Source organism: Helianthus annuus, chromosome 2 (genome assembly GCF_002127325.2).
Source record: "Helianthus annuus cultivar XRQ/B chromosome 2, HanXRQr2.0-SUNRISE, whole genome shotgun sequence".
NCBI classification, from domain to species: Eukaryota; Viridiplantae; Streptophyta; class Magnoliopsida; order Asterales; family Asteraceae; genus Helianthus; species Helianthus annuus.
The window spans coordinates 9,152,668-9,177,325 of NC_035434.2; the positions used below are offsets into that span (position 1 = coordinate 9,152,668).

At 37.4% G+C, this 24,658-nt stretch overlaps 2 protein-coding genes across 2 annotated transcripts; both read right to left on the reverse strand.

Annotated features, from left to right (window-relative positions):
* Nucleotides 1–1,713, reverse strand: LOC110885641 (protein FAR1-RELATED SEQUENCE 5-like). The gene is made up of 3 exons (XM_022133346.2): nucleotides 1,630–1,713; nucleotides 789–1,346; nucleotides 1–630 (listed from the first exon to the last, which is right to left on the reverse strand). Exons 1-3 carry the CDS (start codon nucleotides 1,711–1,713, stop codon nucleotides 1–3), a joined length of 1,272 nt encoding a protein of 423 aa, XP_021989038.1.
* Nucleotides 1,714–2,160: 447 nt separating this feature from the next.
* Nucleotides 2,161–3,286, reverse strand: LOC110885631 (protein FAR1-RELATED SEQUENCE 5-like). The gene is made up of 3 exons (XM_035980131.1): nucleotides 3,062–3,286; nucleotides 2,207–2,773; nucleotides 2,161–2,165 (listed from the first exon to the last, which is right to left on the reverse strand). The coding sequence occupies exons 1-3, from the start codon at nucleotides 3,081–3,083 to the stop codon at nucleotides 2,161–2,163; spliced, it is 594 nt and encodes a 197-aa protein (XP_035836024.1). The 5' UTR covers nucleotides 3,084–3,286.
* Between the last annotated feature and the right edge of the window lie 21,372 nt (nucleotides 3,287–24,658).

Sequence of the window (24,658 nt, forward strand, 5' to 3'; positions counted from 1 at the left end):
CTAACTGCTCTTCTGGGAATCAACAACAGTAGTCTTCATCTTACAAGTCCGACTATTATGTCCATGACCTCCACATATCAAACAACCTCTAGTTTTAGTTTTCTTTGATATTCTTGAAGATGATACCTCACGAAAAGACTTTAAGCGTTTGTTTGAACCACACCCCTTGTTTCTAATACCACTAGGTGGAAGAATGGTAGCAGAAGACGATGAACATGGCTGATCAGCATGAAGAATATTAGCTAATCTTGCATTCTTGTCAAGTGATTCTGCAGGAAGGTCAGCAGAATCAACCTTCAACTTCGACTCGATCACTTGGTCTCTATACAACGATAACAGGTCAATATTTGTAACAAGACGGTTAACAATATGTTCAGTTGCAGTCATTATCTCACGCACAATGCTGGAAGCACGTTCAACTTGATTACCAGCAGCATTTTGATCAAAACTCGAAACTTTTGTCTTTTTTGGAACAACATCTCTTGTCCAACGCCCCATAACATATTTTTTAGGGAACTCCTTTATACCACAAAGACGAAGAACACAAAAGGCATGCCTACATAGCAAACCATACTGCTCATATCGGTTGCAGCTGCATTTAATTACCATATCCTTAGGAGTAAAAAGAACCTACACAAATAACAAATGCTTATATTGTGCTAGTTTATAACAAAAGTGTGCTGGTTTATATATGTAAAATTCTAATTGTAAATATAAATCACTGTGCTACTTAAAATGTATTGTAAAAAGCAGAACATGTTTGTGCTACTAAAGGTATAAATAAATACCTCATGAAGGCCAGGAAGATTGACCTGTAGAATATAAAACTTAATTGAATCACCAACTTCTTCTTCACGCCTGCACATACAATTCTTGCAAGCAAGTCGAATTTCTTCTTGAACATCAAAAAATATCCCCCGAGTATAAATCTTTGCAGCTTCCAGTTCTAATTCATAATTGGTTTTCATGCGAGGTTGTGTGTATCTGGTATCATGATCACGTTTGCTGCGCTTAAACCTCTGAGATTCCATTGCAGTATCAAAATGGCTCAAAAACTCAACTAATGACAATTTTGTGTTGGTTAATTGACCAAAAAAATGATTTTCACTCTCAGACCTAGATGTTGTACGCATAAGACCGGACATATGTTCATGACGATAGTATGCAGGAATCCAATCTGATCTGAGGTTGTACATATCAGACAGCCAGCTGTTACTAGTAAGGTTGTACTTAATCATTAAATCACACCATTGTGTCTCAAACTGTGCTGGTTCAAGAGCATCAGTCCATACAACATCACATATATCTTCTTTAAAAACCTCATCTTGTGATAGCTCAGTACCAACCTATAACAAAAAAAAATAATTAGTATATTAAAACAGCAAACAAATCCTAAAATGTGCTGGTTTATATGTTAAAGTGTGCTAGTTGATGTATAAACTTAAACTATGATGCTTAAACTGTGATGGTTTAAAGAAAGTGTGATGGTTTAAAAGTGTGCTGAGTTATATGCCAAAGTGTGCTGGTTTAAAAGTGTGCTGGTTTATATGCTAAAGTGTGCTGGTTTAAATGGATTGTTTAAAGTGTGCTGGTTTATATGCTAAAAGTGTGCTGGTTTAAGAAAGTTACCTTTTCAGAAACTTTGATCATTATATGCCACATACACAAACGATGTCTGGTATCTGGGAAAACATCTCGGAAGGCAATTTTCATTGCAGCGTCCTGATCAGTCACAATCACCTTAGGTGCAACACCAAAAGCCTTCAAAAAACTTTGAAGAAGCCATTTATATGATTCAGATGCTAACAAAGAACCAGCAAACGTGACATTGTGATGATGATTATCGATTCCAGTGAACGGAACAAATACCAAGTCATACCTAAAAATTGAATTGATTATATTACAACTGCTTGCTGAATTGTGCTAGTTTAATAAAAATATGAATAAATGATCTACAAAAAGTGAATAAAATACCTGTTCGTACGGAACGTAGCATCAAAAGACATAACATCCCCAAAGACCTCATAATTCAGTTTCATTTCTTCATCAGCCCAAAATAATCCAGCAAGAGCACCTTTTTCATCACAATAAAATTCACAAGAAAAATTCGGCAAATACAGCTTCTTCTTCTTCATAAGACGTTGGACAGCCATATCCACATCAAACTCTCCAATGAACAAATTAATATCTCTTTTAAAATTTTTACAATCAGTAGACATCACTCCAACCTTATCAAATCCACCACGAATCTTTCTCATAAGGTTGAATGCCCTAACTGGACCAATATTCATCTCAGAAAAATCAGAAAGCAGTTGCTCTTCAGTGAATGTCAACTTTCTAGACGAAGCTAAAAGATGATAATCCTCTTCATCAACAAAAGAATGATTATGCTCCTCAAATACATGAGAAATTCTATAAGTATTTTTTGGAGTTAAAGACAAACGGATGTGTGCCTTACATCCGGTACGTTTAGAAGGTCTCCTCCTTCGGTCATTTAACTTTTTATCAGCACCAACACTATCATTTACCGTGTCAACAGCACAGGATGTCGCTGAACCCTCTTTCGCACAAACAAAGTACTTTCTAACCACAACACCATTTTTTGAAGATTGAGTATGCTTTCGACCCTCAAACCCAGATAACTTAGCATACTTCTTATAGAAATTAAAGGCAGAATCAATTGACTGGAAATGCATACCAACTACAGGTTTGGAAGAATCTGGAACAATAGGAGTATAATACTGATTACCAGTAGTTGGACAGATACGAACTCCTGAACAAATCAAAAAACCAGAACAAATAAAAGATATCAGCACAAACTTTACAATAAACCAGCACAAAAAACAAGCACAACTTTACCAGACAAACTAGCACAAAATAAAGATATCAGCACAACTTTACAAACCTACACTTTAAAATATGATGTAATATAAAAAAACCAGCACAACTTCAAAAAACCAGCACAACTTCAGAACTACACTTTTAAATAAAAACCAGCACAACTTAGATCAAAACTAAAAACCTAAAAAGTAGATGAAATTAAAACTACAAGGTATTTTACCATCGACAGTAGTAGACATCATTAAAATAGACGAGGATAAATCAGCAAATCAATGAATGAACAGAGGAGCTAGGGTTCCAGCAAATCGATGAAAACGATGAACGATTCAGCAGGATTGATCTCAATCTCGCAGGTACCGGCAAATCGATGAAAACGATCAACGATTCAGCAGGATTGAGATTGAGATTTGCGATTGATTTAGATGAAAACGATCTCGATGAAATTGGTAAGCTCAATGAATGAATGAATGAAAAATATGAAAGAAGGAATGAAAATCGTGTGATTAAAACTAAGTACAGATCTGTTTGAAATTTGCATTTTCCAATATTACCCTTTCATCTAAATTAATGAGATTGCCACATGTAAGCTCAAGATTGCTTCTTAGGAAACTTAGGGAAGATTAAATTCTTAGTTGAACCTCTGCCTACATATATATTACCAGAAACTGTAAGATTAAATAGTTTATTTATATATTTAATCTAGTAGCCATCATTATCATTTATATAATATGGATCAAAATATATTAAAACCTATAATAAATTAGTTGGTAACTGTTGATGGACCATATTACCTTAATTAACTAATTGGGTTTCCCCTTAGGTGTATATAAGGAGATTACTAGAGAGGGATTAGGGTTAGACCCTCATAACATCACACTAAAATCGCCCCTCCTCTCTCTCCATTACTACGAGTTCTTCAACCCTAAAGAACTCGATACTACCATCAAGAAGATACATCCTAAAGGGAAACCGAATCAATCTGACGAACATGACGTCTACTTAATTCTCTGATGCGGTTACTGGCTAACCAGGTACACATGTTTTATTATCCATGATTGGATTTATTTGATTAGGGTTTATGTTTTACCCATGTTCTTATGATATAATCAACATGTGGTATCAGAGCGTATGTTGATTATATCAATTCACTCATAAAACCTAATCTGTGATTTTAGAAATAAAATTTATTAAGAATCGATATTATTGTTTTTTATTTATATTCCACTAAAAAATGGAAAAAGCACCATTAAGTTTTAGGTCTTTAATGAATCATTGACATTTTATTGGATTTTGAGATGGTATATAGCAAATAAATTTTAATATTATGATCTATTACTTTTTGATCTTCAACAATTTAATTGATTTCCATCTTGTTTTCCAATATTGATGTGTGTTATTTTTTTCACTTTTGAATAGAAAGAATATTATTTGCATAATAATGATATCAATAAGCGAATCATTGATTCACCTATTTGCATATTGATTTGAATTAATTATAAATGTGATAATATCGATTTGAATTCAGATATAATTGTGTTTCCTAAAACTTCGTAACTTTGCCTCCAAGTTTGCATAATATATTTTAATTAATTTTGAAACCGCAAACTAGGTTCGGATAAACTTAAACATCTTAAATTTCGAAGTCTAAATCTTATCATGTTTTAGTTTTCGTTTATCAGTTTACGGATTAAATTTACGGGTTTTAAAGTTTATGTTTTCTTTTATGTTTTTTGGATTAAAATTTGTGAGATCAATAATTTTCGAGAATTAACAATTATTCTCGAGAACTCACATTATCGAGGACTAATAATCATTTATTGAGAACTCATCACTTGTAGAGAACTCATAAAACTCAAGAACTCACAAATCTAGAGAACTCCAAAATTAGAAAACTCGAAATCTCATAAAACTTGAGATCTCATAAGAAAACTAGAGAACTCATTTAGTAAACTGATTTCCGTAAACAATTACTATTGTATAGCTTAACTTGAATGAACTTCTGATGTGTCACTTCTGGCCAAAGCTGATTTGATATATCTATTTATTGTTCAAGTATAATAAGAAGCTATGTTAATTATGCCTTACAAACGTGAATGTCTCATTTCTGGCCAAAGCTGATTTAATTCATTCATGTTTAGTATACTTAACAAGTGCATAACTAAGGTAATTGTCTCATTTCTTGCCAAAGCTGATTTGTCACAATTACTTTGCACACATGCTTAAATGATTACATTTCTGGCCAAAGCTGATTTGTCTTCGTTTAAGTAGAATTTTAACTAAGTCTATTATTTTGATGTTAGTAATAGACATATCACAACTTCTTCATATAATGATCCTCATATTAATGATCCTTCATTAATCTTACGATCATTTTGTTTGCCTTATTTTTTAGTACCCATAATTTTACTCACTATAATTTTCTTCCTAAAAATCTATATCTCATCCACTCTAATTCCTAAATCTAATATGTTTTGCTTTACTTAAAGTTTCTATAAGAATTAGCTCTTAAATTAAATCCTTGATTATCTCTTAAGACACGATAATCCTATTGCTCTCTTCTGATAAAGCACTACAGAAGAAAAGTAGAGCATGATGACTAGGATAAATCAAATATGATGTCTCTTATGATAATCAAGAACTCTCTAAAATAAGTGTTGTCACTAAAGTTATTCCAGATTAAGTCTTTCCTAAGACTAATCTATTATATATGGAATAATCACAAGAATTCCTAATATGCATGCCTTCATTTAAAATTCTAAACTATAAGCTAAGTGGTATATGTGAATACATAATACCATGACCCATAAAGTTAAGGGTTTACGCATGGAAATAAGTACATTTTTCCAGTACATTACATACTAAGATTTTCACTTGTACAATTTAATGCCTTATAAATAAACTATAACACTCAAAAGTACCAAAGTATAATGAGTGTGTTGATAAGCAACATATGTACAAAGAAATAAATGTTTAAAGTTGGAAAATAAGTTGTTACTCACCTTACAACCACTTAAACTTTAAAAGAGGATTGTTTTAAGGTCCATAGACAAATTACAAGTGCTAATTCCAACTTTAAGGTTCTTCAATGGAAAATCTCACTGCATAATTATGCCATTAGACTAGACATAAGCAACGAGACTATCCATTATTCTAAAGAACAGTTGGATAAATTAATTAGATAGTCACTTACTAATGATATTTAAGTCTGGTAATTTTAATATTCCAATTAACACATGATTAGTTGACTCTAGTTCCATACGTTTCCTTACCAGAAGTCAACAAATAACTAACATGAGAGTTAGTGACAAAATTAAATGTTAAGACTATAAGAACCATAATAAGCAGTCTTCTAACAACACCTTTTGATACCTTATATATTATGAAGATTAATCAGAATATAGTCTCATAATTAAGCAATGTCATGAAGGTTGTGAGGTTTGCATAACCAACATAAAGTCACACTTATCTTAAACTCTTATTTTATTTGTTCTAAATATCTGGATAGAAACATTACTAAGATGAAACTAGATGATACCTTAAACTTTCACAACTTTTGTCATCATGAAAATGAGAATTTGACAAAAGGAAAATGAGACTTATAAATTCATCCATTACAACTGAAATTCATGATAAATCATGACATGGTTAATGAGGATGATTTTCATCTAATCTCATTCTAAGTGATTTTAAATCATGACGTTAAAGCACTAAAATATGACTTGGCTTAAGGAATAAGTATGGGTCCATCATAAGTCATTCATTGACATTCATGGAACTTATTCCAAATGGAATATTCAGACATAATACATTTATCATTTAAAAGGCTATCAACTAGTATCTAAATTTTGTCGCATATGGCCCACGGTCTTAGAAGAAATCTATTCATATATATACTTAATAAGATTTCTATTAAATATGTCCCTAAAGTTTCTTATGATATTTGGACATTAAAGAAATCAAATAAAGTCTAACGTATATGTGATAGGTTCCCACGTCACGTAGCTCATTGAAACTTCTCTTGGAGCATTCTAGAGATATTAAAGATCAGTGGGAGCATTAAGTGTCTTAATAATAACTTGCAATTGTTGCAAGAGGTGGGGAGTGAAAATTTCACATTATATCAATTTGCACCTCTTGTACAAGACACCGCTCCATCACAACACTGTTCCATCAAAACTTGTCTCCTTAAAATCTAATGCTACTTTTACAAAAGTTTCATTGTTGTTTAATTGTGGGCACACTTAGATTTCTTACCTAAACTAACATAATACTCAACAAGAGAAATCACAACGACTAACGTCATTAATTTGTTTCTCTATTAGAATTTGATGGTCGTTAAATATTGACCCTAAGCATGCTGAGTTCCTAAAGATTGCTAAGGTCAGTGGGAGCAGTCAAAGTCCTTATCATGACTTGCAAGGAATACAATAGGCGGGGGGGAGAGTGTCATTAAATTTCACTCCGAATTTAACTCCGATTACACATCTTGCACACCATACTGCACCAACTCTTACAAACTTAGAATCCTGAAAATGATAGCAACCTAACCAAGAGCTAATCCATAAAACTGAAACTTCTAATAAACCCAATAATCAACTCAGTAGGTCATCTAGGTTTAAAAACATACTAACTTTGATGATTACATAACCTTCCTAACTAAAGTTGAAACGGATTTTGAATAAGTTTACTTATCATATCTCTTCAAATAAAGCCATTAGTGTCAATCAATCTTCTAAAAGGAATAAAACAGTTTTCTAGTAAAACTGATTTTATGTGTTCGTATAACGTTTTGGATTTGACTGAATTACTTAAGAGTGTTCATAACTAAACCAAATCCTAATATAAGCGTTAAGACACGAAGAAGCATGATTGATTGTCAAAGGTTATACTTAGGAAGAGATAAATTATCAAAGATTTCTTTGAGGATCATCATTGTTCTAGTAGCTTATAATAGTTTAAAGCTACATTATATGAACATTAAAAACAATTTTCCCTAACAATTGGCTGACACATTTACATGTTCATAAAACAACCTGAAAGTTCCAAACTGAAGGTTAAAGAACACTTTATTTGTAAGCCAATAAAATCCATGTACGGGTTAATGCAAACATCATAATGTGATGAAATCTTAACGTAATTATTTTCATCAAGAATCAAGTGGATTAATGTACCTACCTCAAAATGAGTGGGAGCAACTAAATTAAAATTGTCTATATAGTTGATATTCTTTTGACAAGTATATGTTACATAAGTCAAAGCATTGTTAACACAAACTTTGATATAATAGATCTCAGAGATATCTCTTACGTAATAGATATCATAACATGCCGAGGTAGACCCAATGGGACATTTGTTCCATTCCATAAGTTTAACATTAAATGGGTCATTACATATGTAACAAATAATATTGCTCTCCTTTAGAGGATAATAGGATAAATGAGATTATTTATTTACGCTTCATTAATTAGAAGCCTTATGTAAGTTCAAGTTTGTACTCGTTTAGATATTACTCACATTGCAACACACTAGATATGTCTGGATTAATGTGAAGCATCTAATGGAGTATTACAATATCTTTTAAAAGAAACGAGAGACTACAATTTGAAGAAGAAGTGAGAACTCAAACCGGTTTATTACTTTAACTTTGTGATATTCAAAGATGAAAAAAATGTAATTTCGGGTATCTCCTTGTGTCAGCAGACAAAACCTATCTCATGGAGGAGTCATAATAGACTGATATCAACAACTTAAGTTATAACGACATAATATAGTCACTAAATGTTGTTGGAAATTTATCAGTGGACTCATAAGTTTATTAACTCCATATAATTAATATTTTGAAGACTTAGTATGATAAAGTCAGCTACCATGACTCCTTGAACAGTAACAGTTCGAGAGGTGCTGCATTAAGTTTCGATACACAATTAATTATTCGTTTATGAACGAATTGAGGAAACTAAGTTTTGTATCGAATACATTCGTGATATGCTTAAGGATCCTATAACTGAAGGTCTATTACCCATAAGTCTTATTAAGAGAGCTCATAAAAGAGACGGGTTCTAATTGACGACCATGTACAACTGCATATCGTACTATGAATGATTAATTATTAATTAATTTTCCTCATCAGTTCGATTTTGTATGTCTCTAACATATGTTCTACCGGTGTAATGACATATAGACAACTATAAATACAAATCAAACGCTAAAGGGCTTATTTGCGTATTTTGATCATAACTTTTAGGTTTTAAATTAAGGCTGTATTATGACTAATGGGGGTCCTGAGTTGCATAATGACTCAACGACTGTATTTCTCTGCTACGGTTCTTGGTTTAAAGCTAAAATGAGTAATAACTTCTGATCAGACTTATCTAATACTCATGATAAATGATTATTCGGCTAAGTGGGAGAATGTAAGATTAAATAGTTTATTTATATATTTAATCTAGTATCCGTCATTATCATTTATATAATATGGATCAAAATATATTAAAACCTATAATAAATTAGTTGGTAATTGTTGATGGACCATATTACCTTAATTAACTAACTGGGTTTCCCCTTGGGTGTATATAAGGAGATTACTAGAGAGGGATTAGGGTTAGACCCTCATAACATCACACTAAAATCGCCCCTCCTCTCTCTCCATTACTACGAGTTCTTCAACCCTAAAGAACTCGATACTACCATCAAGAAGATACATCCTAAAGGGGAACCGAATCAATCTGACGAACATGACGTCTACTTAATTCTCTGATGCGGTCACTGGCTAACCAGGTACACATGTTTTATTATCCATGATTGCATTTATTTGATTAGGGTTTATGTTTTACCCATGTTCTTATGATATAATCAACAGAAACAACCCAATAAAAACTTTTAACCCTATATTTAAAAGTAAAACCTTAAGTCGCTAAGCGATAGTCTTTGACCTGGACAATCTACTCTTTGCCTCATTATCCCACTCTCACTGTAAGTCGATCGTCTCTCGCTCTCACTCGTTACCGTTCTCTGCAGTCTAGTCATCGACTCATCGATCACAATCTCAACTTCATTAGCGGCCATAACATTAACATTTTTACACTTTTATTCTATAAAATGTGATTTCTTTTTTAATGCATAAAAAACTTGAAACCCAACATTTTCTCTCTTTGCAAATTTAAACCGGATACAATGGGGCTAACAAAATTGTTTGTTGCTCGCTTGACACTCGTTCGGAAAATTATGCTTGGAGAATGCTCTTTTTTCAGCTCGTTAAAACGAACTGATTGGTTCGGTTCAGTTTGTAAATGAACCGAACATGAGCGAAGGTCCGTTCAGTTCGGTTCGGCTCGTAAACAACCCTAGTCCGGGTGAATACTTTTGAGTTGTTCTAGTTGAAACGGATTTTCAAAAGCAGTATCAATAACAAGTACCAAAGAAAAAAAAACAAGAAAGAATGAGTCGAATTTGTGGTAGTACACTGACATTAAGCATGTGAAAGGAACAAAAATGAATTTTTGTGGTAGCACATTGACATTAGGCATGTGAAAGGAACAAAAAAGGATATAGGGGAGGTGCACGTACGACGTTGAAAGTTGTGACATAACTCATACATGTTTATTAAAAGTGAAAATTACGTATATAGACATCATTTTTCGTAGTCTCTGCCGTCTCACAAAAATGGGGGCTTAACGTCTAAGCCGCCTTGTAAAGAGAGGCTTTAGCTGTCTTAGCCATTCAGCCATCTCGCAAATAGTCTAGGCATCCTAGCTGTCACAATCATCTAACTAAAAGTGTAGGCTTAATTTTAACTGTCTTAGCCGGCAGAGCTAATGTAACAACTTTTGATTGGTAGAAATGAGGCTCACTACTTTGGTGAAGGCTGAATAAATATGCATATATTGGAAAGTGTTTAGTTATCAATATTTATTTTCATAATTTCTCCTTATTAAAAACGTAATTTAATATATGTTTATAACATATGAAATAGTTGACTTGTTATTGAAACTAGTAATGTGACTCACTGACCCGTTGCAAACATCGAATGGATTAGTCCAAACATTATGTGATGCGTGGACTATATGACTACGTGTGTGTTTTGACGTACGTATATGATATAACTCAATGTAACTTATATATACATTGCAGTTGGATCAAGATGTAAAGTAAATAGAACATATACGGCATGAAAAAACCTAGAATCGAACCTGGGTTGGATCAAGACATAAAGTAAATAGAACAAAGCTAGATTCTCCAATTAGTCCAGACATGGAAGTAGATTTTATTTTAATGTCGTTGCCAGTCCAATATGAAGAGTTCGTAAAGGAGTACAACAAGAATCTCTTCGGAGACATATCAGAGCTGTGAGAGATGCTAGTAGTTGCTGAAGTCAAGATAGAATGCATAAGAACATCTGATTTCAAATCAAAAGGTCGATGTAAGAAAAGAGAACTCGTCAATAGTGATGACATTTGCGATCATTATAATGAAGTTAGGCATTAGAAGAGCAGTTGCCCAAAGTATCTTGTTGAGCTGATGAAGAGCAGAGCCTTTGAGGCTGCCCCTTCCGTTATATTCATTATTATGACTTTCTCTTTCTCAAGCATGTCTTAAGTGTTTGACACTAGATGTGGTTCTCATATTTGTAATGATTTCAAGAGAACTAGGAAGGTCAGTAAGCTGAAACCAGCGACTTAGGGCTTAAAGTAGGCAATGGACAAAAGATTTTAGAACTTGTTTGAACAATGGATGCGGTTCTCACATTTGTTCTTATACTTCCTAGTGGTTTAGAACTTATTTTGAACAATGAACATGGTTTTAAATATGCTTATAATGGTCATTTTATTTTGGCAATATTTGAATGCCATGATTTACTTTAATGCAAACCCTCATAGTGGAATCTATGAGATAGAGATTCATAACATTAATGCATTATGCAACATCTCCACTAAACGTGAGATATTAGATTTCAATGATACGTATCTATTGCATTGTAGACTTGAACATATAAACAAGAATTACATAAAGAAATTCCAAACCGGTGGAATATTGGATTCCACCACTAAACAATCCTTTGATAAATGCGAGTCATGTTTAATTGGAAACTTACCAAAGCTCCATTTTTTGAATGTCCGTGAAAGATCTAAGGATGTGTTAAGACGTATACATATTGTTGTATGCAGTTCACTCAAAAAATGAGTAAACATGGTGTAACACCTCAGAAATTTTATCAAATAATATGACAACACGTGTCCAATCAACTCTTGAGTTTTCCATGAGAGGGACTAAAAGTGTAAATTTGTGGAAGAATGTTTGTGAAGGGACCATTTGTGTTAATATGCCAAACTTTTGACCTCTGAGTAACCCTTACGGATCGTAAGGCATGAATATTATTATTGCTGAAAGACGGTAACAGACCGTAAGCCTTATGTGCTTACGGACTGTAAGAAATTCAAAACCACGGGCGCCTAAAGGGCTTACAGATCGTAAGCCCAGGACCCTTTCGGTCCGTAAGGCTCGGTGCTGGCATATTCACTTGCAGACCAAGGTAGTCTGCATTTGCTGCCATGTATTCTGCATTCTGCCATGCTCAGTTTCTAACACCTCACTACATACCTGGAGACATCCTAAAACACCCCTTAACACTTGGCAAGATCCTACACAACTTCTTCAACTATAAATAGCAAACTAGTTTAACCTTTTCACTTGCTCATTTCCTTCATTCTTCTCTATCTACTCTTGGAGTGGCTTCTGATCTATAGAGGCCCCCATTTTGAGTTCATCTTTCTCCTGGAATACTTGTAAGTATTCCTTCTTAAGCTCTTTCTTTTTGTAGGCTAAGTAATTAGTCGAAAGTCAAGCAAATTGACTTTTGCTTTGACTTTCGGTTATAACTATTATGGTCCAGCCATTGTTCAAATTGAACATGGCTACGTGATTGTAATAAGGTAGGTGATAATCTCTTAAAAAGGTACCTCCTAAAGATCACGTTAAGTTGGTCAAATGACGGGTCAAATTTATGCTTAAATAAAAGTCAAAACGCAGTTTTTCGGAAAACATGTAAAATGAACTATAAACTTCTAAACACATATTTTTTACAATAGATCAGTCACTATAACATATTTGAACATGTCTAAGCATGTTCAACCCATCATTTCCATTTTATAGTCCGGTTCGTAACCGAAAGTCAAGCAGTTTGACTTCTGCTTTGACTTTCGATTCTGACCCGAATTAGCCTTGTTAGCTACTGATTTGAAGTTGCATTATGATCATATTTATGTATGGGATAACCCTTTGAGGTTATACTATTTGATCGTAATCAGTTTTCGGGTTTTATGCAAGTTCATATATTATGCTATAAAAAATGCCAATTTTTCCATTTTGTTCATAAATTGATTCTTAGATCATAATGATCATACAAAATGTAATACCTACTGATATAGTAACATAATAAAGATGTTTTGACATAATTAACTTGTTATTAACTCATCCGATCACCCGATACCGCATTTGCGCGTACGGTTGACTTATGTAACTTAGTTTACGTAAGTTAACCGAATTGGGTCAAATCCTTCAAAGTTTTTTATATATAACCGAGTGTGTTATTGTTTAACCATATTATACAAGTCTTAGTACTTGTGAGGGTTTAAACTACATTCTATCTGGTCACCGCTTAATTTAGCATAGAGTAGTGTTTTCTTTATATTATAGTTAACCGGTCCAAGTCTATGACTTGAATAGGACCCTTTAACATTCTAATTGGTTATTATACCATTCATTCCAGACTAGGGTGTCCAACAAGTTGCAACCTTACTTGTCATTTTGTTTGAATTGTTGTGCTTATATATATCTTGGATTGTAAGATTTATGCCAGGTAAATACTCTTAACCTATTTTTCCTATACGGGCTTGGGATACGGTAAATTATAACCGCTTGGTCGGGTATGGGATCAATGATGGATTGTGTCTAAAATCCACATAACCCGTTTTAATTTGTATTGCTTGATAACTTAAACATTGGGGGTTAATACGACTGTATCCTGGATATCCTCAGCTCATTTAATTGCAAATGGCCACGACTTAAGCACGGAGTGTAGGCATACACCCGACAGATGCTAATGCTATCATAAAATATTTTTCTTACCCTTTATGGGGATACCCTTTTATGGATTAAAGTGGAGTGTCGGTTAATCATGTTATCGGTGTTTAATACCGAGGCCCATATGTATTGACAAGCATGTAATACTGATACCAAGAGACATATTTTATCCCAAGTTATTTATGAAAATATATGTGCCATTGTGTGCATAAAATGATTTTGAAATATTTTCAAAATGTGTCGGTTATTTGTATTTACAAGTGTAAACTGACGTATCTTCAAAAGACTAAGCGCAGGTTGCAAAGTACGTAAATAGGCTGGAAGCTGCCCGGTAAATGCATAAGTGGAATTTGCAACTCCATGCATGAAGCCTAGTAGTCTGTTTATGTAATCATTTGTTTATCCAATCTTCCTGTGGATCTTTTATATACTTCCGTCTGTATATTATTTTTGAACATTCGAACACTTGTAATTTGTAAAAATATTTTATAATCCCAAGACTTTTGCTGTGTTATTTGTGAATATTTGTATCAATTTTACCCCAAGTCCGGGCCCACCGGGAACGTAGGATGTGACACATGGAGATAAATACTTCGTTAAGTTACATTTACTAATGATTATAGTAGATACGGTTATGTTTATCTTATAAGAAGCTTTAGCATGAAACATTTGAAATGTTCAAACAGTAGTACGAGAACGAATTACAAAATCATCTTTCTAGGATGATTAAGATACTTCGATCAGATCGAGGTGGAGAATATCTTAGTCAAGAGCTTGACAAACATCTAAAGAAATGTGGGAACATTCCTCTACTCACTTCACCCTAGAAAACCACAACTCAATGGTTTGTTAGAGAGGATGAATTGAACTTTATTGGATATGGTTCATTCTATGATGTACCTTACAAACTTCCCACTCCTTTTGGAGTTTTGCTCTTGAAACTGTCCCAAGAACTATTAATATAGCTCCAACAAAGAAGGTGGACAAAATAACTTATGAGATATGGCATATGAAGAAGGCAAAAGTGTCCTACCTTAGAGTATGGGGATGTAATGCTTAAGTTACAAGTGAATCTTCGGGTAAACTAGATCCCTGAAGCGATACTTTTTTGTTCGATACCACAGAACCATCGGTGACTATTTCTACAGTCTTGCTGAAAACTAGGTTTTCACGAAACGCAAAGGTGAATTCTTGGTGAAGGAACTTTTGGCGCAATGAATTGGTGAAAATCACGTGGATCTAGATGACATCTGGACACCACCGGTAACTGAATCACTAGACGAAACAACCGATCAACAAAGAGTTATTGAACTTGGACCTGAGAGGATTTTAGAGTCGGTTGTAAAAATAACGTCTGCAAAAGTACTAGGGGTCCTCACAAACCCGATAGGTTTATCAAACTTCAAGAGATTGATGACATCCCGATAGTTAATCAGGTTGAGCCTAGAATGTGATGGTTGGATGGTGATCGACCATTGGAAAAGTTGCAGGAACGATAGAGAACACCATGCCCCTTAGATTATTTTTGAATGGCCAACCAATGCTCGAAGTGAGCTACTGGCGAAATTCACCACATCGATATACCCTCGCATCCAGACCGGGGAAAAACCTCACTAGCTGAAGCCCGTGAATACTTGCCCGAAAGCACGACAGTGTGTGAAGTAAAACTCACTCAGTTCAAGGATCGAACTTCTCCACCTATTCGCCTAGTCTCCCATTATCACCAGGTGCCACAGAAAATAATGAGGATGGCAAGAATCGAATGTAACAACCCGCACGTTCGTGCGTTGTTACTACTCGTTATACTCGTTACGCCTAACACCAGAGATTTAGATCATAATGTACCTATATCGGTTACATCACTATATCGCAATATTTTCGCATACTATCGCATATTTTATCACTATCACATCATATTGTACTCGCTGACAATCACAAAGATGTCGAGTGAGGACCAATTCTATCCTCCTTGATAGCCGTGATATGTCGTAGTGCAACTCATTACTCAAAAACGCACATCGCATCACGCATTAACGTTCACGATGACGTTGGGTGAGGACCTATTCTACCCTCCTCGATGGCCGTGAAGAGTCGCAAGTAACACGTAATCAAAACGAAACCCGGTTATTGTATCGCAACTTTGATATATACAGATATGTACATACGACCCCCTGTGATTAATTATATATATATATATATATATATATATATAATATGATAAATAAATATAGGGAAATGTGTAACCAAAACTATCGCAACGCTCGCCACATAAATTGAACCAATAAAGTTCTTCGTACCAAAGTTTCCAACCTGGTTGCCCATCCGAACGGATAGGCTATCCGAACGGATTGCCATCCGAACGGATTGGCTATCCGGACGGATTGCCATCCGAACGGATAGGCTATCCGATGGATTGCCATCCGAACGGATAGGCTATCCGGACGGACTGCCCATCCGACTTGGATCACTGCACCTCCTCCTCCTCTCTTGCCTATAAATGGCCCTGCCACTTCACTTGAACAGTGATGTGACAGCCTTCACTCGCCCAGAACGATCTCGGCCCCTTTTCTCTCAATTCCTCGCGATTTCGGTAAGATCTCAACCTAATCTTGTACTTCTATGATCTACACCCAATCCTCCACCTTTCTATCTTTTAAAAATCAACTTTTAACCATGAAATTTACTGATTTGAGATGTTCTAAGATGACGTCATCAAGAGTTCATATGAACTTCAAAGTGTGATCTCATCTCATCATGAACAACTCAGATCTGAGTGATTTTCACATGTTTTTATAACAATCTCACCTAAAATCTATGTATCTAATCAAAGTGTTGTGTGATTTCGCGTTAAACATGGAAAAACGTCAAGAACGGTCGGATCTGACATAACGGGGTGGTTCCCGGCTGTTAGAACGGGTCGGAGTTGATAGAATTTCGGTTGTTCAACACGATGTCACGCCATCTCAGTCAAACCACTTGTATTCTTTCCAAAAACCATCAAGTATAGTTGACCAGGACGTTGGAACGAACTTTCCACCAATTTCGATGTCGTCCGACCGAATAGACCATCCGACCAGATAACCTCATCCGACCGGATAACCTCATCCGACCGGATAACCTCGTCCGACCGAATAAGGTCATCCGACCGGATAAGGTCATCCGACCTGATCAGCTCATCCGACCTGATCAGCTCATCCGACCGGATAAGCTCATCCGACCGGATTGACATCCGATCGGATTGCCACTAGGCCGATAACTCGACTCATCACATTTAGCACACTGTGCATCGCTTACGATACCTTTCCATGTTTAGGCTAACACAGACGCGCTCTCAACCGATCTAATCAAGTTGTGTTCTTGCTGAGTACGCACTGTGAGTATACTCGAACCCCTTTTTATCGCATTTTGGGTGTAACATACGTTCCTATTAAATTGAATTTATCAAAACGAATTAATCAAACTATCTATCACTTGCAAATGACTGTTATGCATATTTATACGTGATGCTAGTTACATATGCGTTAGGACTTATACTCGCGAGGTCCAGCCTTAACTAGTATAGTACTATAGCACCCGAGGGGGTCTAGTTAGGATGAATAGCAATCACAATCGCAGCTCGAGTGATTTAGCTGGTAGTATCTGTCTTTTTTGCATGTATGTTGTGGTATCCCGTCTATGTACTTGGTAATTCGCAGCACTTTTAACTATTTTTACGCTACTCTATCAAAACTTGTATACTCGCCAATACTTTTGTATTAACGTTGTTTTAACGTATGTTCCAGGTTAGATCGCTATCCATATCAAATCAAGCTAGGAAGTCTAGAAACTTGCCTAAAATCTAGGTTATCGGATTTGTATTGTTCAAGAGGACAAGAAATCTGTGATAACTTACGTGATTGTATTATTTGTTGTGACAACCCGTAACTTCAGGTTAATGCTTTAACTTAACACAATTAAGTTGGTCACACAATCTTTAGCATTTCATGGAACTATGTACTACTTTATGCATTATTTGACTTACATGAGAACTTTGTGCCTTAACCGTAAATTATATGTGGTGTGTGTGTTTTATGTAAAGGATGATACTTAGGGGTGTTTAGTGGTAATAATGAAAATAAAACAAAACCCCTCAACCCTAATCATTCTCACCAATTCCAATCATACGGCAGTTCAAATCATTCTCTCTACAACCATTTCTCTCATCATTCTTGGCTATCATTCTTGGCTACACAAGTTCTCTTGCATCAATCTTGATCTTCCAATCCATCTAGAATCAATCTAAGGTAAACGTTTAATGGTTATTTGTTGTTAATCATTGATTATTTGATTCATGCAAACCCTAGTTCTCCAAGCAATGGTTTTGTAGTATTAATCATTCTGTTTGTTTGTATAATGGTTTATGAGTAGTTGCGTAACCCTTTGCCTGTCACTATGATGTCTGATATGCTAGAATAGTTAGATTGTCTGTTTGATTACAACACTGGCCATGTCTGGGATTAGGGTTTTTGATCGTAAACGTAATTGTTCCATTGAAAACTGTGATTTGGTTTTGAATATTCGCATGATTGTTAGTCCGGAGATTTGTGTCAGGGTTTTGTGAAGTCACAAGTCCGGGTTTTGTTAAAGAAACACAAGTCCGAATTATATAAGTGGAACATGGTCCGAATTTTATAAGCTATGTATGATCCGAGTTTATTAGTGGATTGCTTGGTCCGAATTTTAATCTCCCTGAGTCTGAGTTTTGTAGTGAACACATGGTCCGAGTTTGTCAAGGACTTGTGGTCCGAGTTTTGTTGTTAATGTATGGTCCAAATTTTGGGTTGTTTGCCTAGTCCGAATTTTGGATGGAATGCATGGTCCGAGCTTTTGATTGAATACTTGATCCGAGTTTCTGATTGAATACATGGTCCGAATTTGTTAGTAAAGATGCATGGTCCGAACTTTAATGAGGATGTTTGGTCCGAGTTTTGTTAAGGATGTTTGATTCGAGTTTACTTATAATGCTAAGTTCAAAACCCTGTATGAGGAACACCTTGCATGCCACTGTGTGTTACTGTCTGTCACTGTATGTTACTGTATGTATGTGCAATCTATGTCATGTTATCTGTAAATAATTATCACACGGAACACAGTTGTTTGGACACCAAGGAATTGTAAACCTTATTTGAACGTAAACACTTACATTGAGTTTATGTGCAATGTACCTTAGGTTGTGTGTAACAGACCTAACCATTACTTGACACTAGAAGCACAATAACAAACCGAGCAAACCAAGGTCAGTTCACACTCTTACCAAGGCATGGGATTCCCGGGGATTGGGAATGGGTTGAATGATGGGATTGAACAATTACTCGTACTTACACGGCTACTAGACTATCTACCATCGTCCTCGGGTTAAGCAGGGCACTTACGTAAAACCTACGTAAACAAGTACTTACCACTGTCCTCAGGTTTCGAGGGACACTTACGTAAAACCTACGTAAACTCACACATGCTACTGTCTTCCGGGTTAGGAAGGACACTTACGTAAAACCTACGTAAACCCCACGCGTACCACTGTCCTCGGGTAAAGAAGGGCACTTACGTAAAACCTACGTATACCTTGTACGTACTACTGTTCTCGGGTTAAGAAGAACACTTATGGTTACAAATAGTCTAGTGTATATACAAATATGGGAAGCCCCCACTAATAGAACATACTATCGGCCTAGTAGAGCCACATGTTACGAAAAGAACTTACTATTACGAACTTACTTACTGTGAACTCGCTCAACTAGTTGTTGACTCTCCATTACATGCCTTGCAGGTCGTTAGGTATACATGGAGCTTGCACTGGGAGGCGTGGTCGTTGTGGACAAGGATCTTGAATGCTTTGATTAAACATTTTGACATTACATATTCATACTTATGTTGGGTTTATTTTTATGCTTCCGCTAAACATTGATATTGCACTTATGTTTTGAACACCTTTCATATTGGTTTGGTTGAATTACATTTACTTTTACTTATTACTTACTTGTTCAATATGATTGGTGGCTTGATCCTGGTCAGTCACGCTCCCAAGCGGTGATACTCTGCGGGTGGATTTTGGGGGTGTGATAGATTGGTATCAGAGCCATTGGTTATAGAGAACTTGGTTTTAATATGGGGAAAACGTTTTTATTAAAACCAGACTATAACCAGTACAGTGCTCAACAATCCACAACGACGCCTCGCTCCACGTGCAAGACTCAACATCCTAGGTAATATGGTTTATGTTTATTGCCTACATGCTAGAATTACATAGAACTTTGCTCGTGGTATGCCTAGATTACATTGCTTACTATTCGTTATTGCTTGAGAACACTTGTGTGCTTACTCTCTTCTATCATCGCACTATTCGCGAACCTCTCTCACTTATTTTACATTTGCTATGAAGATCATGGCCGGACGTATTAACTTGACTCAAGCCCAGTTGACGGCTCTCATAAACGAACAAGTTGCTGCGGCACTTACAGCTTCACACGCAGGAGGTATACCCTGCAGTCGTAACTCACACTAGGATCTTTAGATCCTACATTCCTAAACCAACTCTTGTGTTTAACCTTGTCCTATTCTTACACAATAGGTCAACACGCTCAGCAACCTGTTTGCACTTTCAAGAACTTCATGGACCGTCGTCCAAGCACATTCAGTGGCACTGAAGGAGTAGTCGGACTCCTCCATTGGTTTGAGAAGCTCGAGTTGGTGTTTGAAATGTGTGAATGCCCTGAGGCTCGCAGGGTGAAGTACGCCACTGGTACTCTAGAAGGAATTGCGCTGACTTGGTGGAACGCGCAAGTTCAGATTTTAGGGCTGGCAGCTGCTAACGCCACCCCTTGGAACGATTTCAAGGAACTCATCAAACGAGAATACTGCACACGTGATGACATCCACAAGTTGGAAGTGGAGCTCTACCATCTAAAAATGACAGGGTCGGAAATTGAAGCTTATACGAAATGGTCAAACGAGTTGGCCATCATGTGTCCAACTATGGTGGCCCTCCAGTCAAGCGTATTGAGTTGTACCTCAAGGGGCTAGCACCAGAAATTCAGAGCCATGTGACATCGGCTAACCTTGGTAATATCCAGGATGTTCAGCGTCTTGCCCATCGCCTCACGGATCAGGCAGTGGAACAGAATAGGCTGCCTAAGCGTATCAGCGCTGCTATTACCGCTACCACTTCTGCTACTCCTGCTACTCCCAGTGACAACAAGAGAAAATGGGAGGGGGATTCCAGCAAGGGTTCAGCTACAGTTCAGTCTCAGGTTCAGCAGCAAAAGACTGACCACTACCAGAGTCCCAGTCAGCAGTCTTCTGGTAGTCGCGGGCAAAGAGTTTATCGTGGAAATCACCCAGGTGCAACAACTGTAACAGACACCACAGTGGCCAGTGCAACAAGGGTCGTTGTCAGAGGTGTCTCAAGATGGGTCATGAGGCCAAGGATTGTAGGAGCCCACGGCCTGTAACTCAGAATCAGCAGCAACAGCAAGCACAGCAGAATCTGCAACAGGGCAACAAGGGATGCTTTCATTGTGGCGCGGAAGGTCACTTCAAAAGACACTGGCCCTAGTTAAACCGAAACCAGAACAACAACAATAACCAAGGCAACGGAAACAACAACGGTGGGAACAACAACGGCAACGAAGCTAGGGGACGTGCATTTGTGTTGGGGCAGGGTGATGCCAGGAATGATCCCAACGTAGTTATGGGTAAGTTTCTTCTTGACGACTTTTATGTTACTATATTGTTTGATTCGGGTGCGGATACAATTTATATGTCTCTAAAAGTTAGCCAAATGTTAAAACGTGCACCAACTCCCTTAAACACCAAACATGTCGTAGAGTTAGCTAACGGTAAAAGTTTAGAGGCCACACACATAGTTCAAGGTTGTAATCGTATCCTCGCTGGTCAAACTTTCTCTATCGATCTTATCCCTATAGTTCTGGGTAGTTTCGACATCGTTATTGGTATGGATTGGTTATCCCAACAGCAAGCAGAGATCTTATGCAAGGAAAAGATAGTTCGTATTCCCCGTTCTGGCAAAAAACCTCTCGAAGTTCAAGGCGACAAGAGTGGTGCTGTGGTTGGCATCATCTCCTTCCTGAAGGCTCAGAAATGTTTACGAAAAGCTCACACTGCCATTTTGGCACTAGTTATTGATGCATCAACGAAAGAGAAAAGAATAGAGGATATCCCAGTTGTACGCGATTTTCCTCAAGTGTTTCCTGAAGATTTACCTGGGCTACCGCCTCATCGCCAGGTCGAATTCCAGATTGAACTAGCTCCTGGAGCAGCACCTATAGCTCGTGCACCATATCGATTAGCTCCAACTGAACTGGAAGAACTGTCTAAGCAACTGCAAGAACTCTTGGATAAGGGTTTTATTTCTCCTAGTTCTTCGCCTTGGGGAGCTCCAGTATTGTTTGTGAAGAAGAAAGACGGTACATTCAGGATGTGCATAGATTACCGCGAACTGAACAAGGTGACAGTGAAGAACCGCTATCCTCTTCCTCGTATTGACGACCTATTCGACCAGTTGCAAGGGTCGAACTACTACTCCAAGATTGATCTGAGGTCAGGTTACCACCAGCTGAGAGTCCGGGATGAGGACGTCTCCAAAACAGCTTTCAGAACTCGCTACGGACACTACGAGTTTCTAGTCATGCCATTCGGGCTAACAAACGCGCCTGCAGTTTTCATGGATCTTATGAACAGGGTGTGCAAGCCTTATTTAGACAAGTTTGTGATTGTTTTCATCGACGAAATCCTGATCTACTCCAAGAGTCAGGAGGAACACGAGCAGCATCTACGACTTATTTTGGAACTTCTTCGATCAGAACAACTGCACGCCAAGTTTTCAAAATGCGACTTCTGGCTTCGTGAAGTCCACTTTCTAGGCCACGTGGTAAACAAGGATGGATTCATGTTGATCCATCCAAGGTAGATTCGATCAGGAACTGGCCTGCATCGCGTACACCAACGGAAATACGCCAATTCTTGGGTTTGGCGGGTTACTACAGACGATTCATTAAAGACTTCTCAAAGATTGCGCAGCCGCTTACTCTACTGACACAGAAAGGTGTCACTTATCATTAGGGTAATCCCTAGGAAACAGCTTTTCAACACTTAAAGGATAGACTATGCAGCGCACCTATTCTTTCATTGCTAGAGGGCACGGACGATTTTGTGGTTTATTGTGATGCATCCATTCAGGGTCTTGGATGTGTGCTAATGCAGCGCGACAAAGTCATTGCCTACGCTTCGCGCCAACTTAAGGTTCACGAACGGAACTACACGACGCATGATTTAGAGGTGGGTGCTGTTGTTTTCGCGCTTAAGATATGGCGACATTACCTGTACGGTACCAAGTGCACCATCTACACCGATCACAGGAGTCTCGAGCATATCTTCAAGCAGAAGGAATTGAACATGCGTCAACGTCGATGGGTTGAACTACTAAACGATTACGAATGTGCCATCAAGTACCATCCAGGCAAAGCCAATGTTGTGGCTGATGCCCTCAGTCGAAAAGATACTACACCTAGGCGTGTACGAGCCTTGCAGCTCACTATCCAGTCCAGTCTTCCTGCTCAGATACGAGATGCTCAGGTAGAAGCATTGAAACCAGAAAATGTCAAGGCTGAAGCCTTACGTGGTTCAAGGCAGCGATTAGAACAAAAGGAAGACGGCGCCTACTATGTAACGGGGCATATTTGGGTCCCACTATATGGCGGTTTACGAGAACTTGTGATGGATGAAGCACACAAGTCTCGCTACTCGGTACATCCTGGTTCGGATAAGATGTACCACAATCTTAAAACTACGTATTGGTGGCCAAGCATGAAAGCCCTCATCGCAACGTACGTCAGCAAATGTTTGACTTGTGCGAGAGTCAAAGTTGAATATCAGAAACCATCAGGCCTACTTCAGCAACCCAAGATACAGCAGTGGAAATGGGAGGAAATTTCCATGGATTTTGTTACAGGCCTGCCTAGATCCCAACGTGGGAATGATACTATTTGGGTGATCATGGATCGACTCACAAAGTCTGCACACTTCCTGGCTATTAAGAAAACGGATAAGTTCTCCACTCTCGCAGACGTATATCTTAAGGAAGTTGTTTCAAGGCACGGAGTGCCAACTTCTATTATTTCGGATCGTGATGCACGATTCACTTCAGAACTATGGCAAGCAATGCACAAATCTTTTGGCTCTCGATTAGACATGAGCACCGCATATCACCCTCAGACGGATGGGCAGTCTGAGCGCACGATTCAAACCCTAGAAGACATACTTCGGGCATGTGTTATTGATTTCGGCAACAGCTGGTAAAAGCATCTCCCTTTAGTGGAGTTTTCATACAATAACAGTTACCACACCAGCATTCAAGCCGCTCCATTCGAGGCATTGTACGGACGTAAATGCCGGTCACCTCTCTGTTGGGCAGAGGTGGGGGATAGTCAAATCACGGGTCCAGAACTTGTAGTTGATGCTACTGAATGAATTGCACAGATACGGCAACGCATGGCGGCGGCTCGTGACCGTCAGAAAAGCTACGCTGATAAGCGCAGGAAACCACTCGAATTCCAAGTTGGGGATCGAGTGCTACTCAAAGTCTCACCCTGGAAGGGTGTGGTTCGTTTTGGCAAACGAGGCAAACTCAATCCGCGGTATGTCGGACCGTTCGAGATCACTGAAAGAATAGGCAAAGTAGCCT

Bases quoted from the DNA above. Each gene is read 5' to 3' on its own strand.
- LOC110885641 (XM_022133346.2), bottom strand. From the start codon at position 1,713: ATGAAAATTGCCTTCCGAGATGTTTTCCCAGATACCAGACATCGTTTG. The intron at 1,347-1,629 runs GTAACTTTCTTA...TTTTTGTTATAG, and splicing joins TGATCAAAGTTTCTGAAAAG to GTTGGTACTGAGCTATCACA. The intron at 631-788 runs GTATTTATTTAT...TTATTTGTGTAG, and splicing joins ATCTTCCTGGCCTTCATGAG to GTTCTTTTTACTCCTAAGGA.
- LOC110885631 (XM_035980131.1), bottom strand. From the start codon at position 3,083: ATGATGTCTACTACTGTCGATG. The intron at 2,774-3,061 runs GTAAAATACCTT...TGATTTGTTCAG, and splicing joins GATGTCTACTACTGTCGATG to GAGTTCGTATCTGTCCAACT.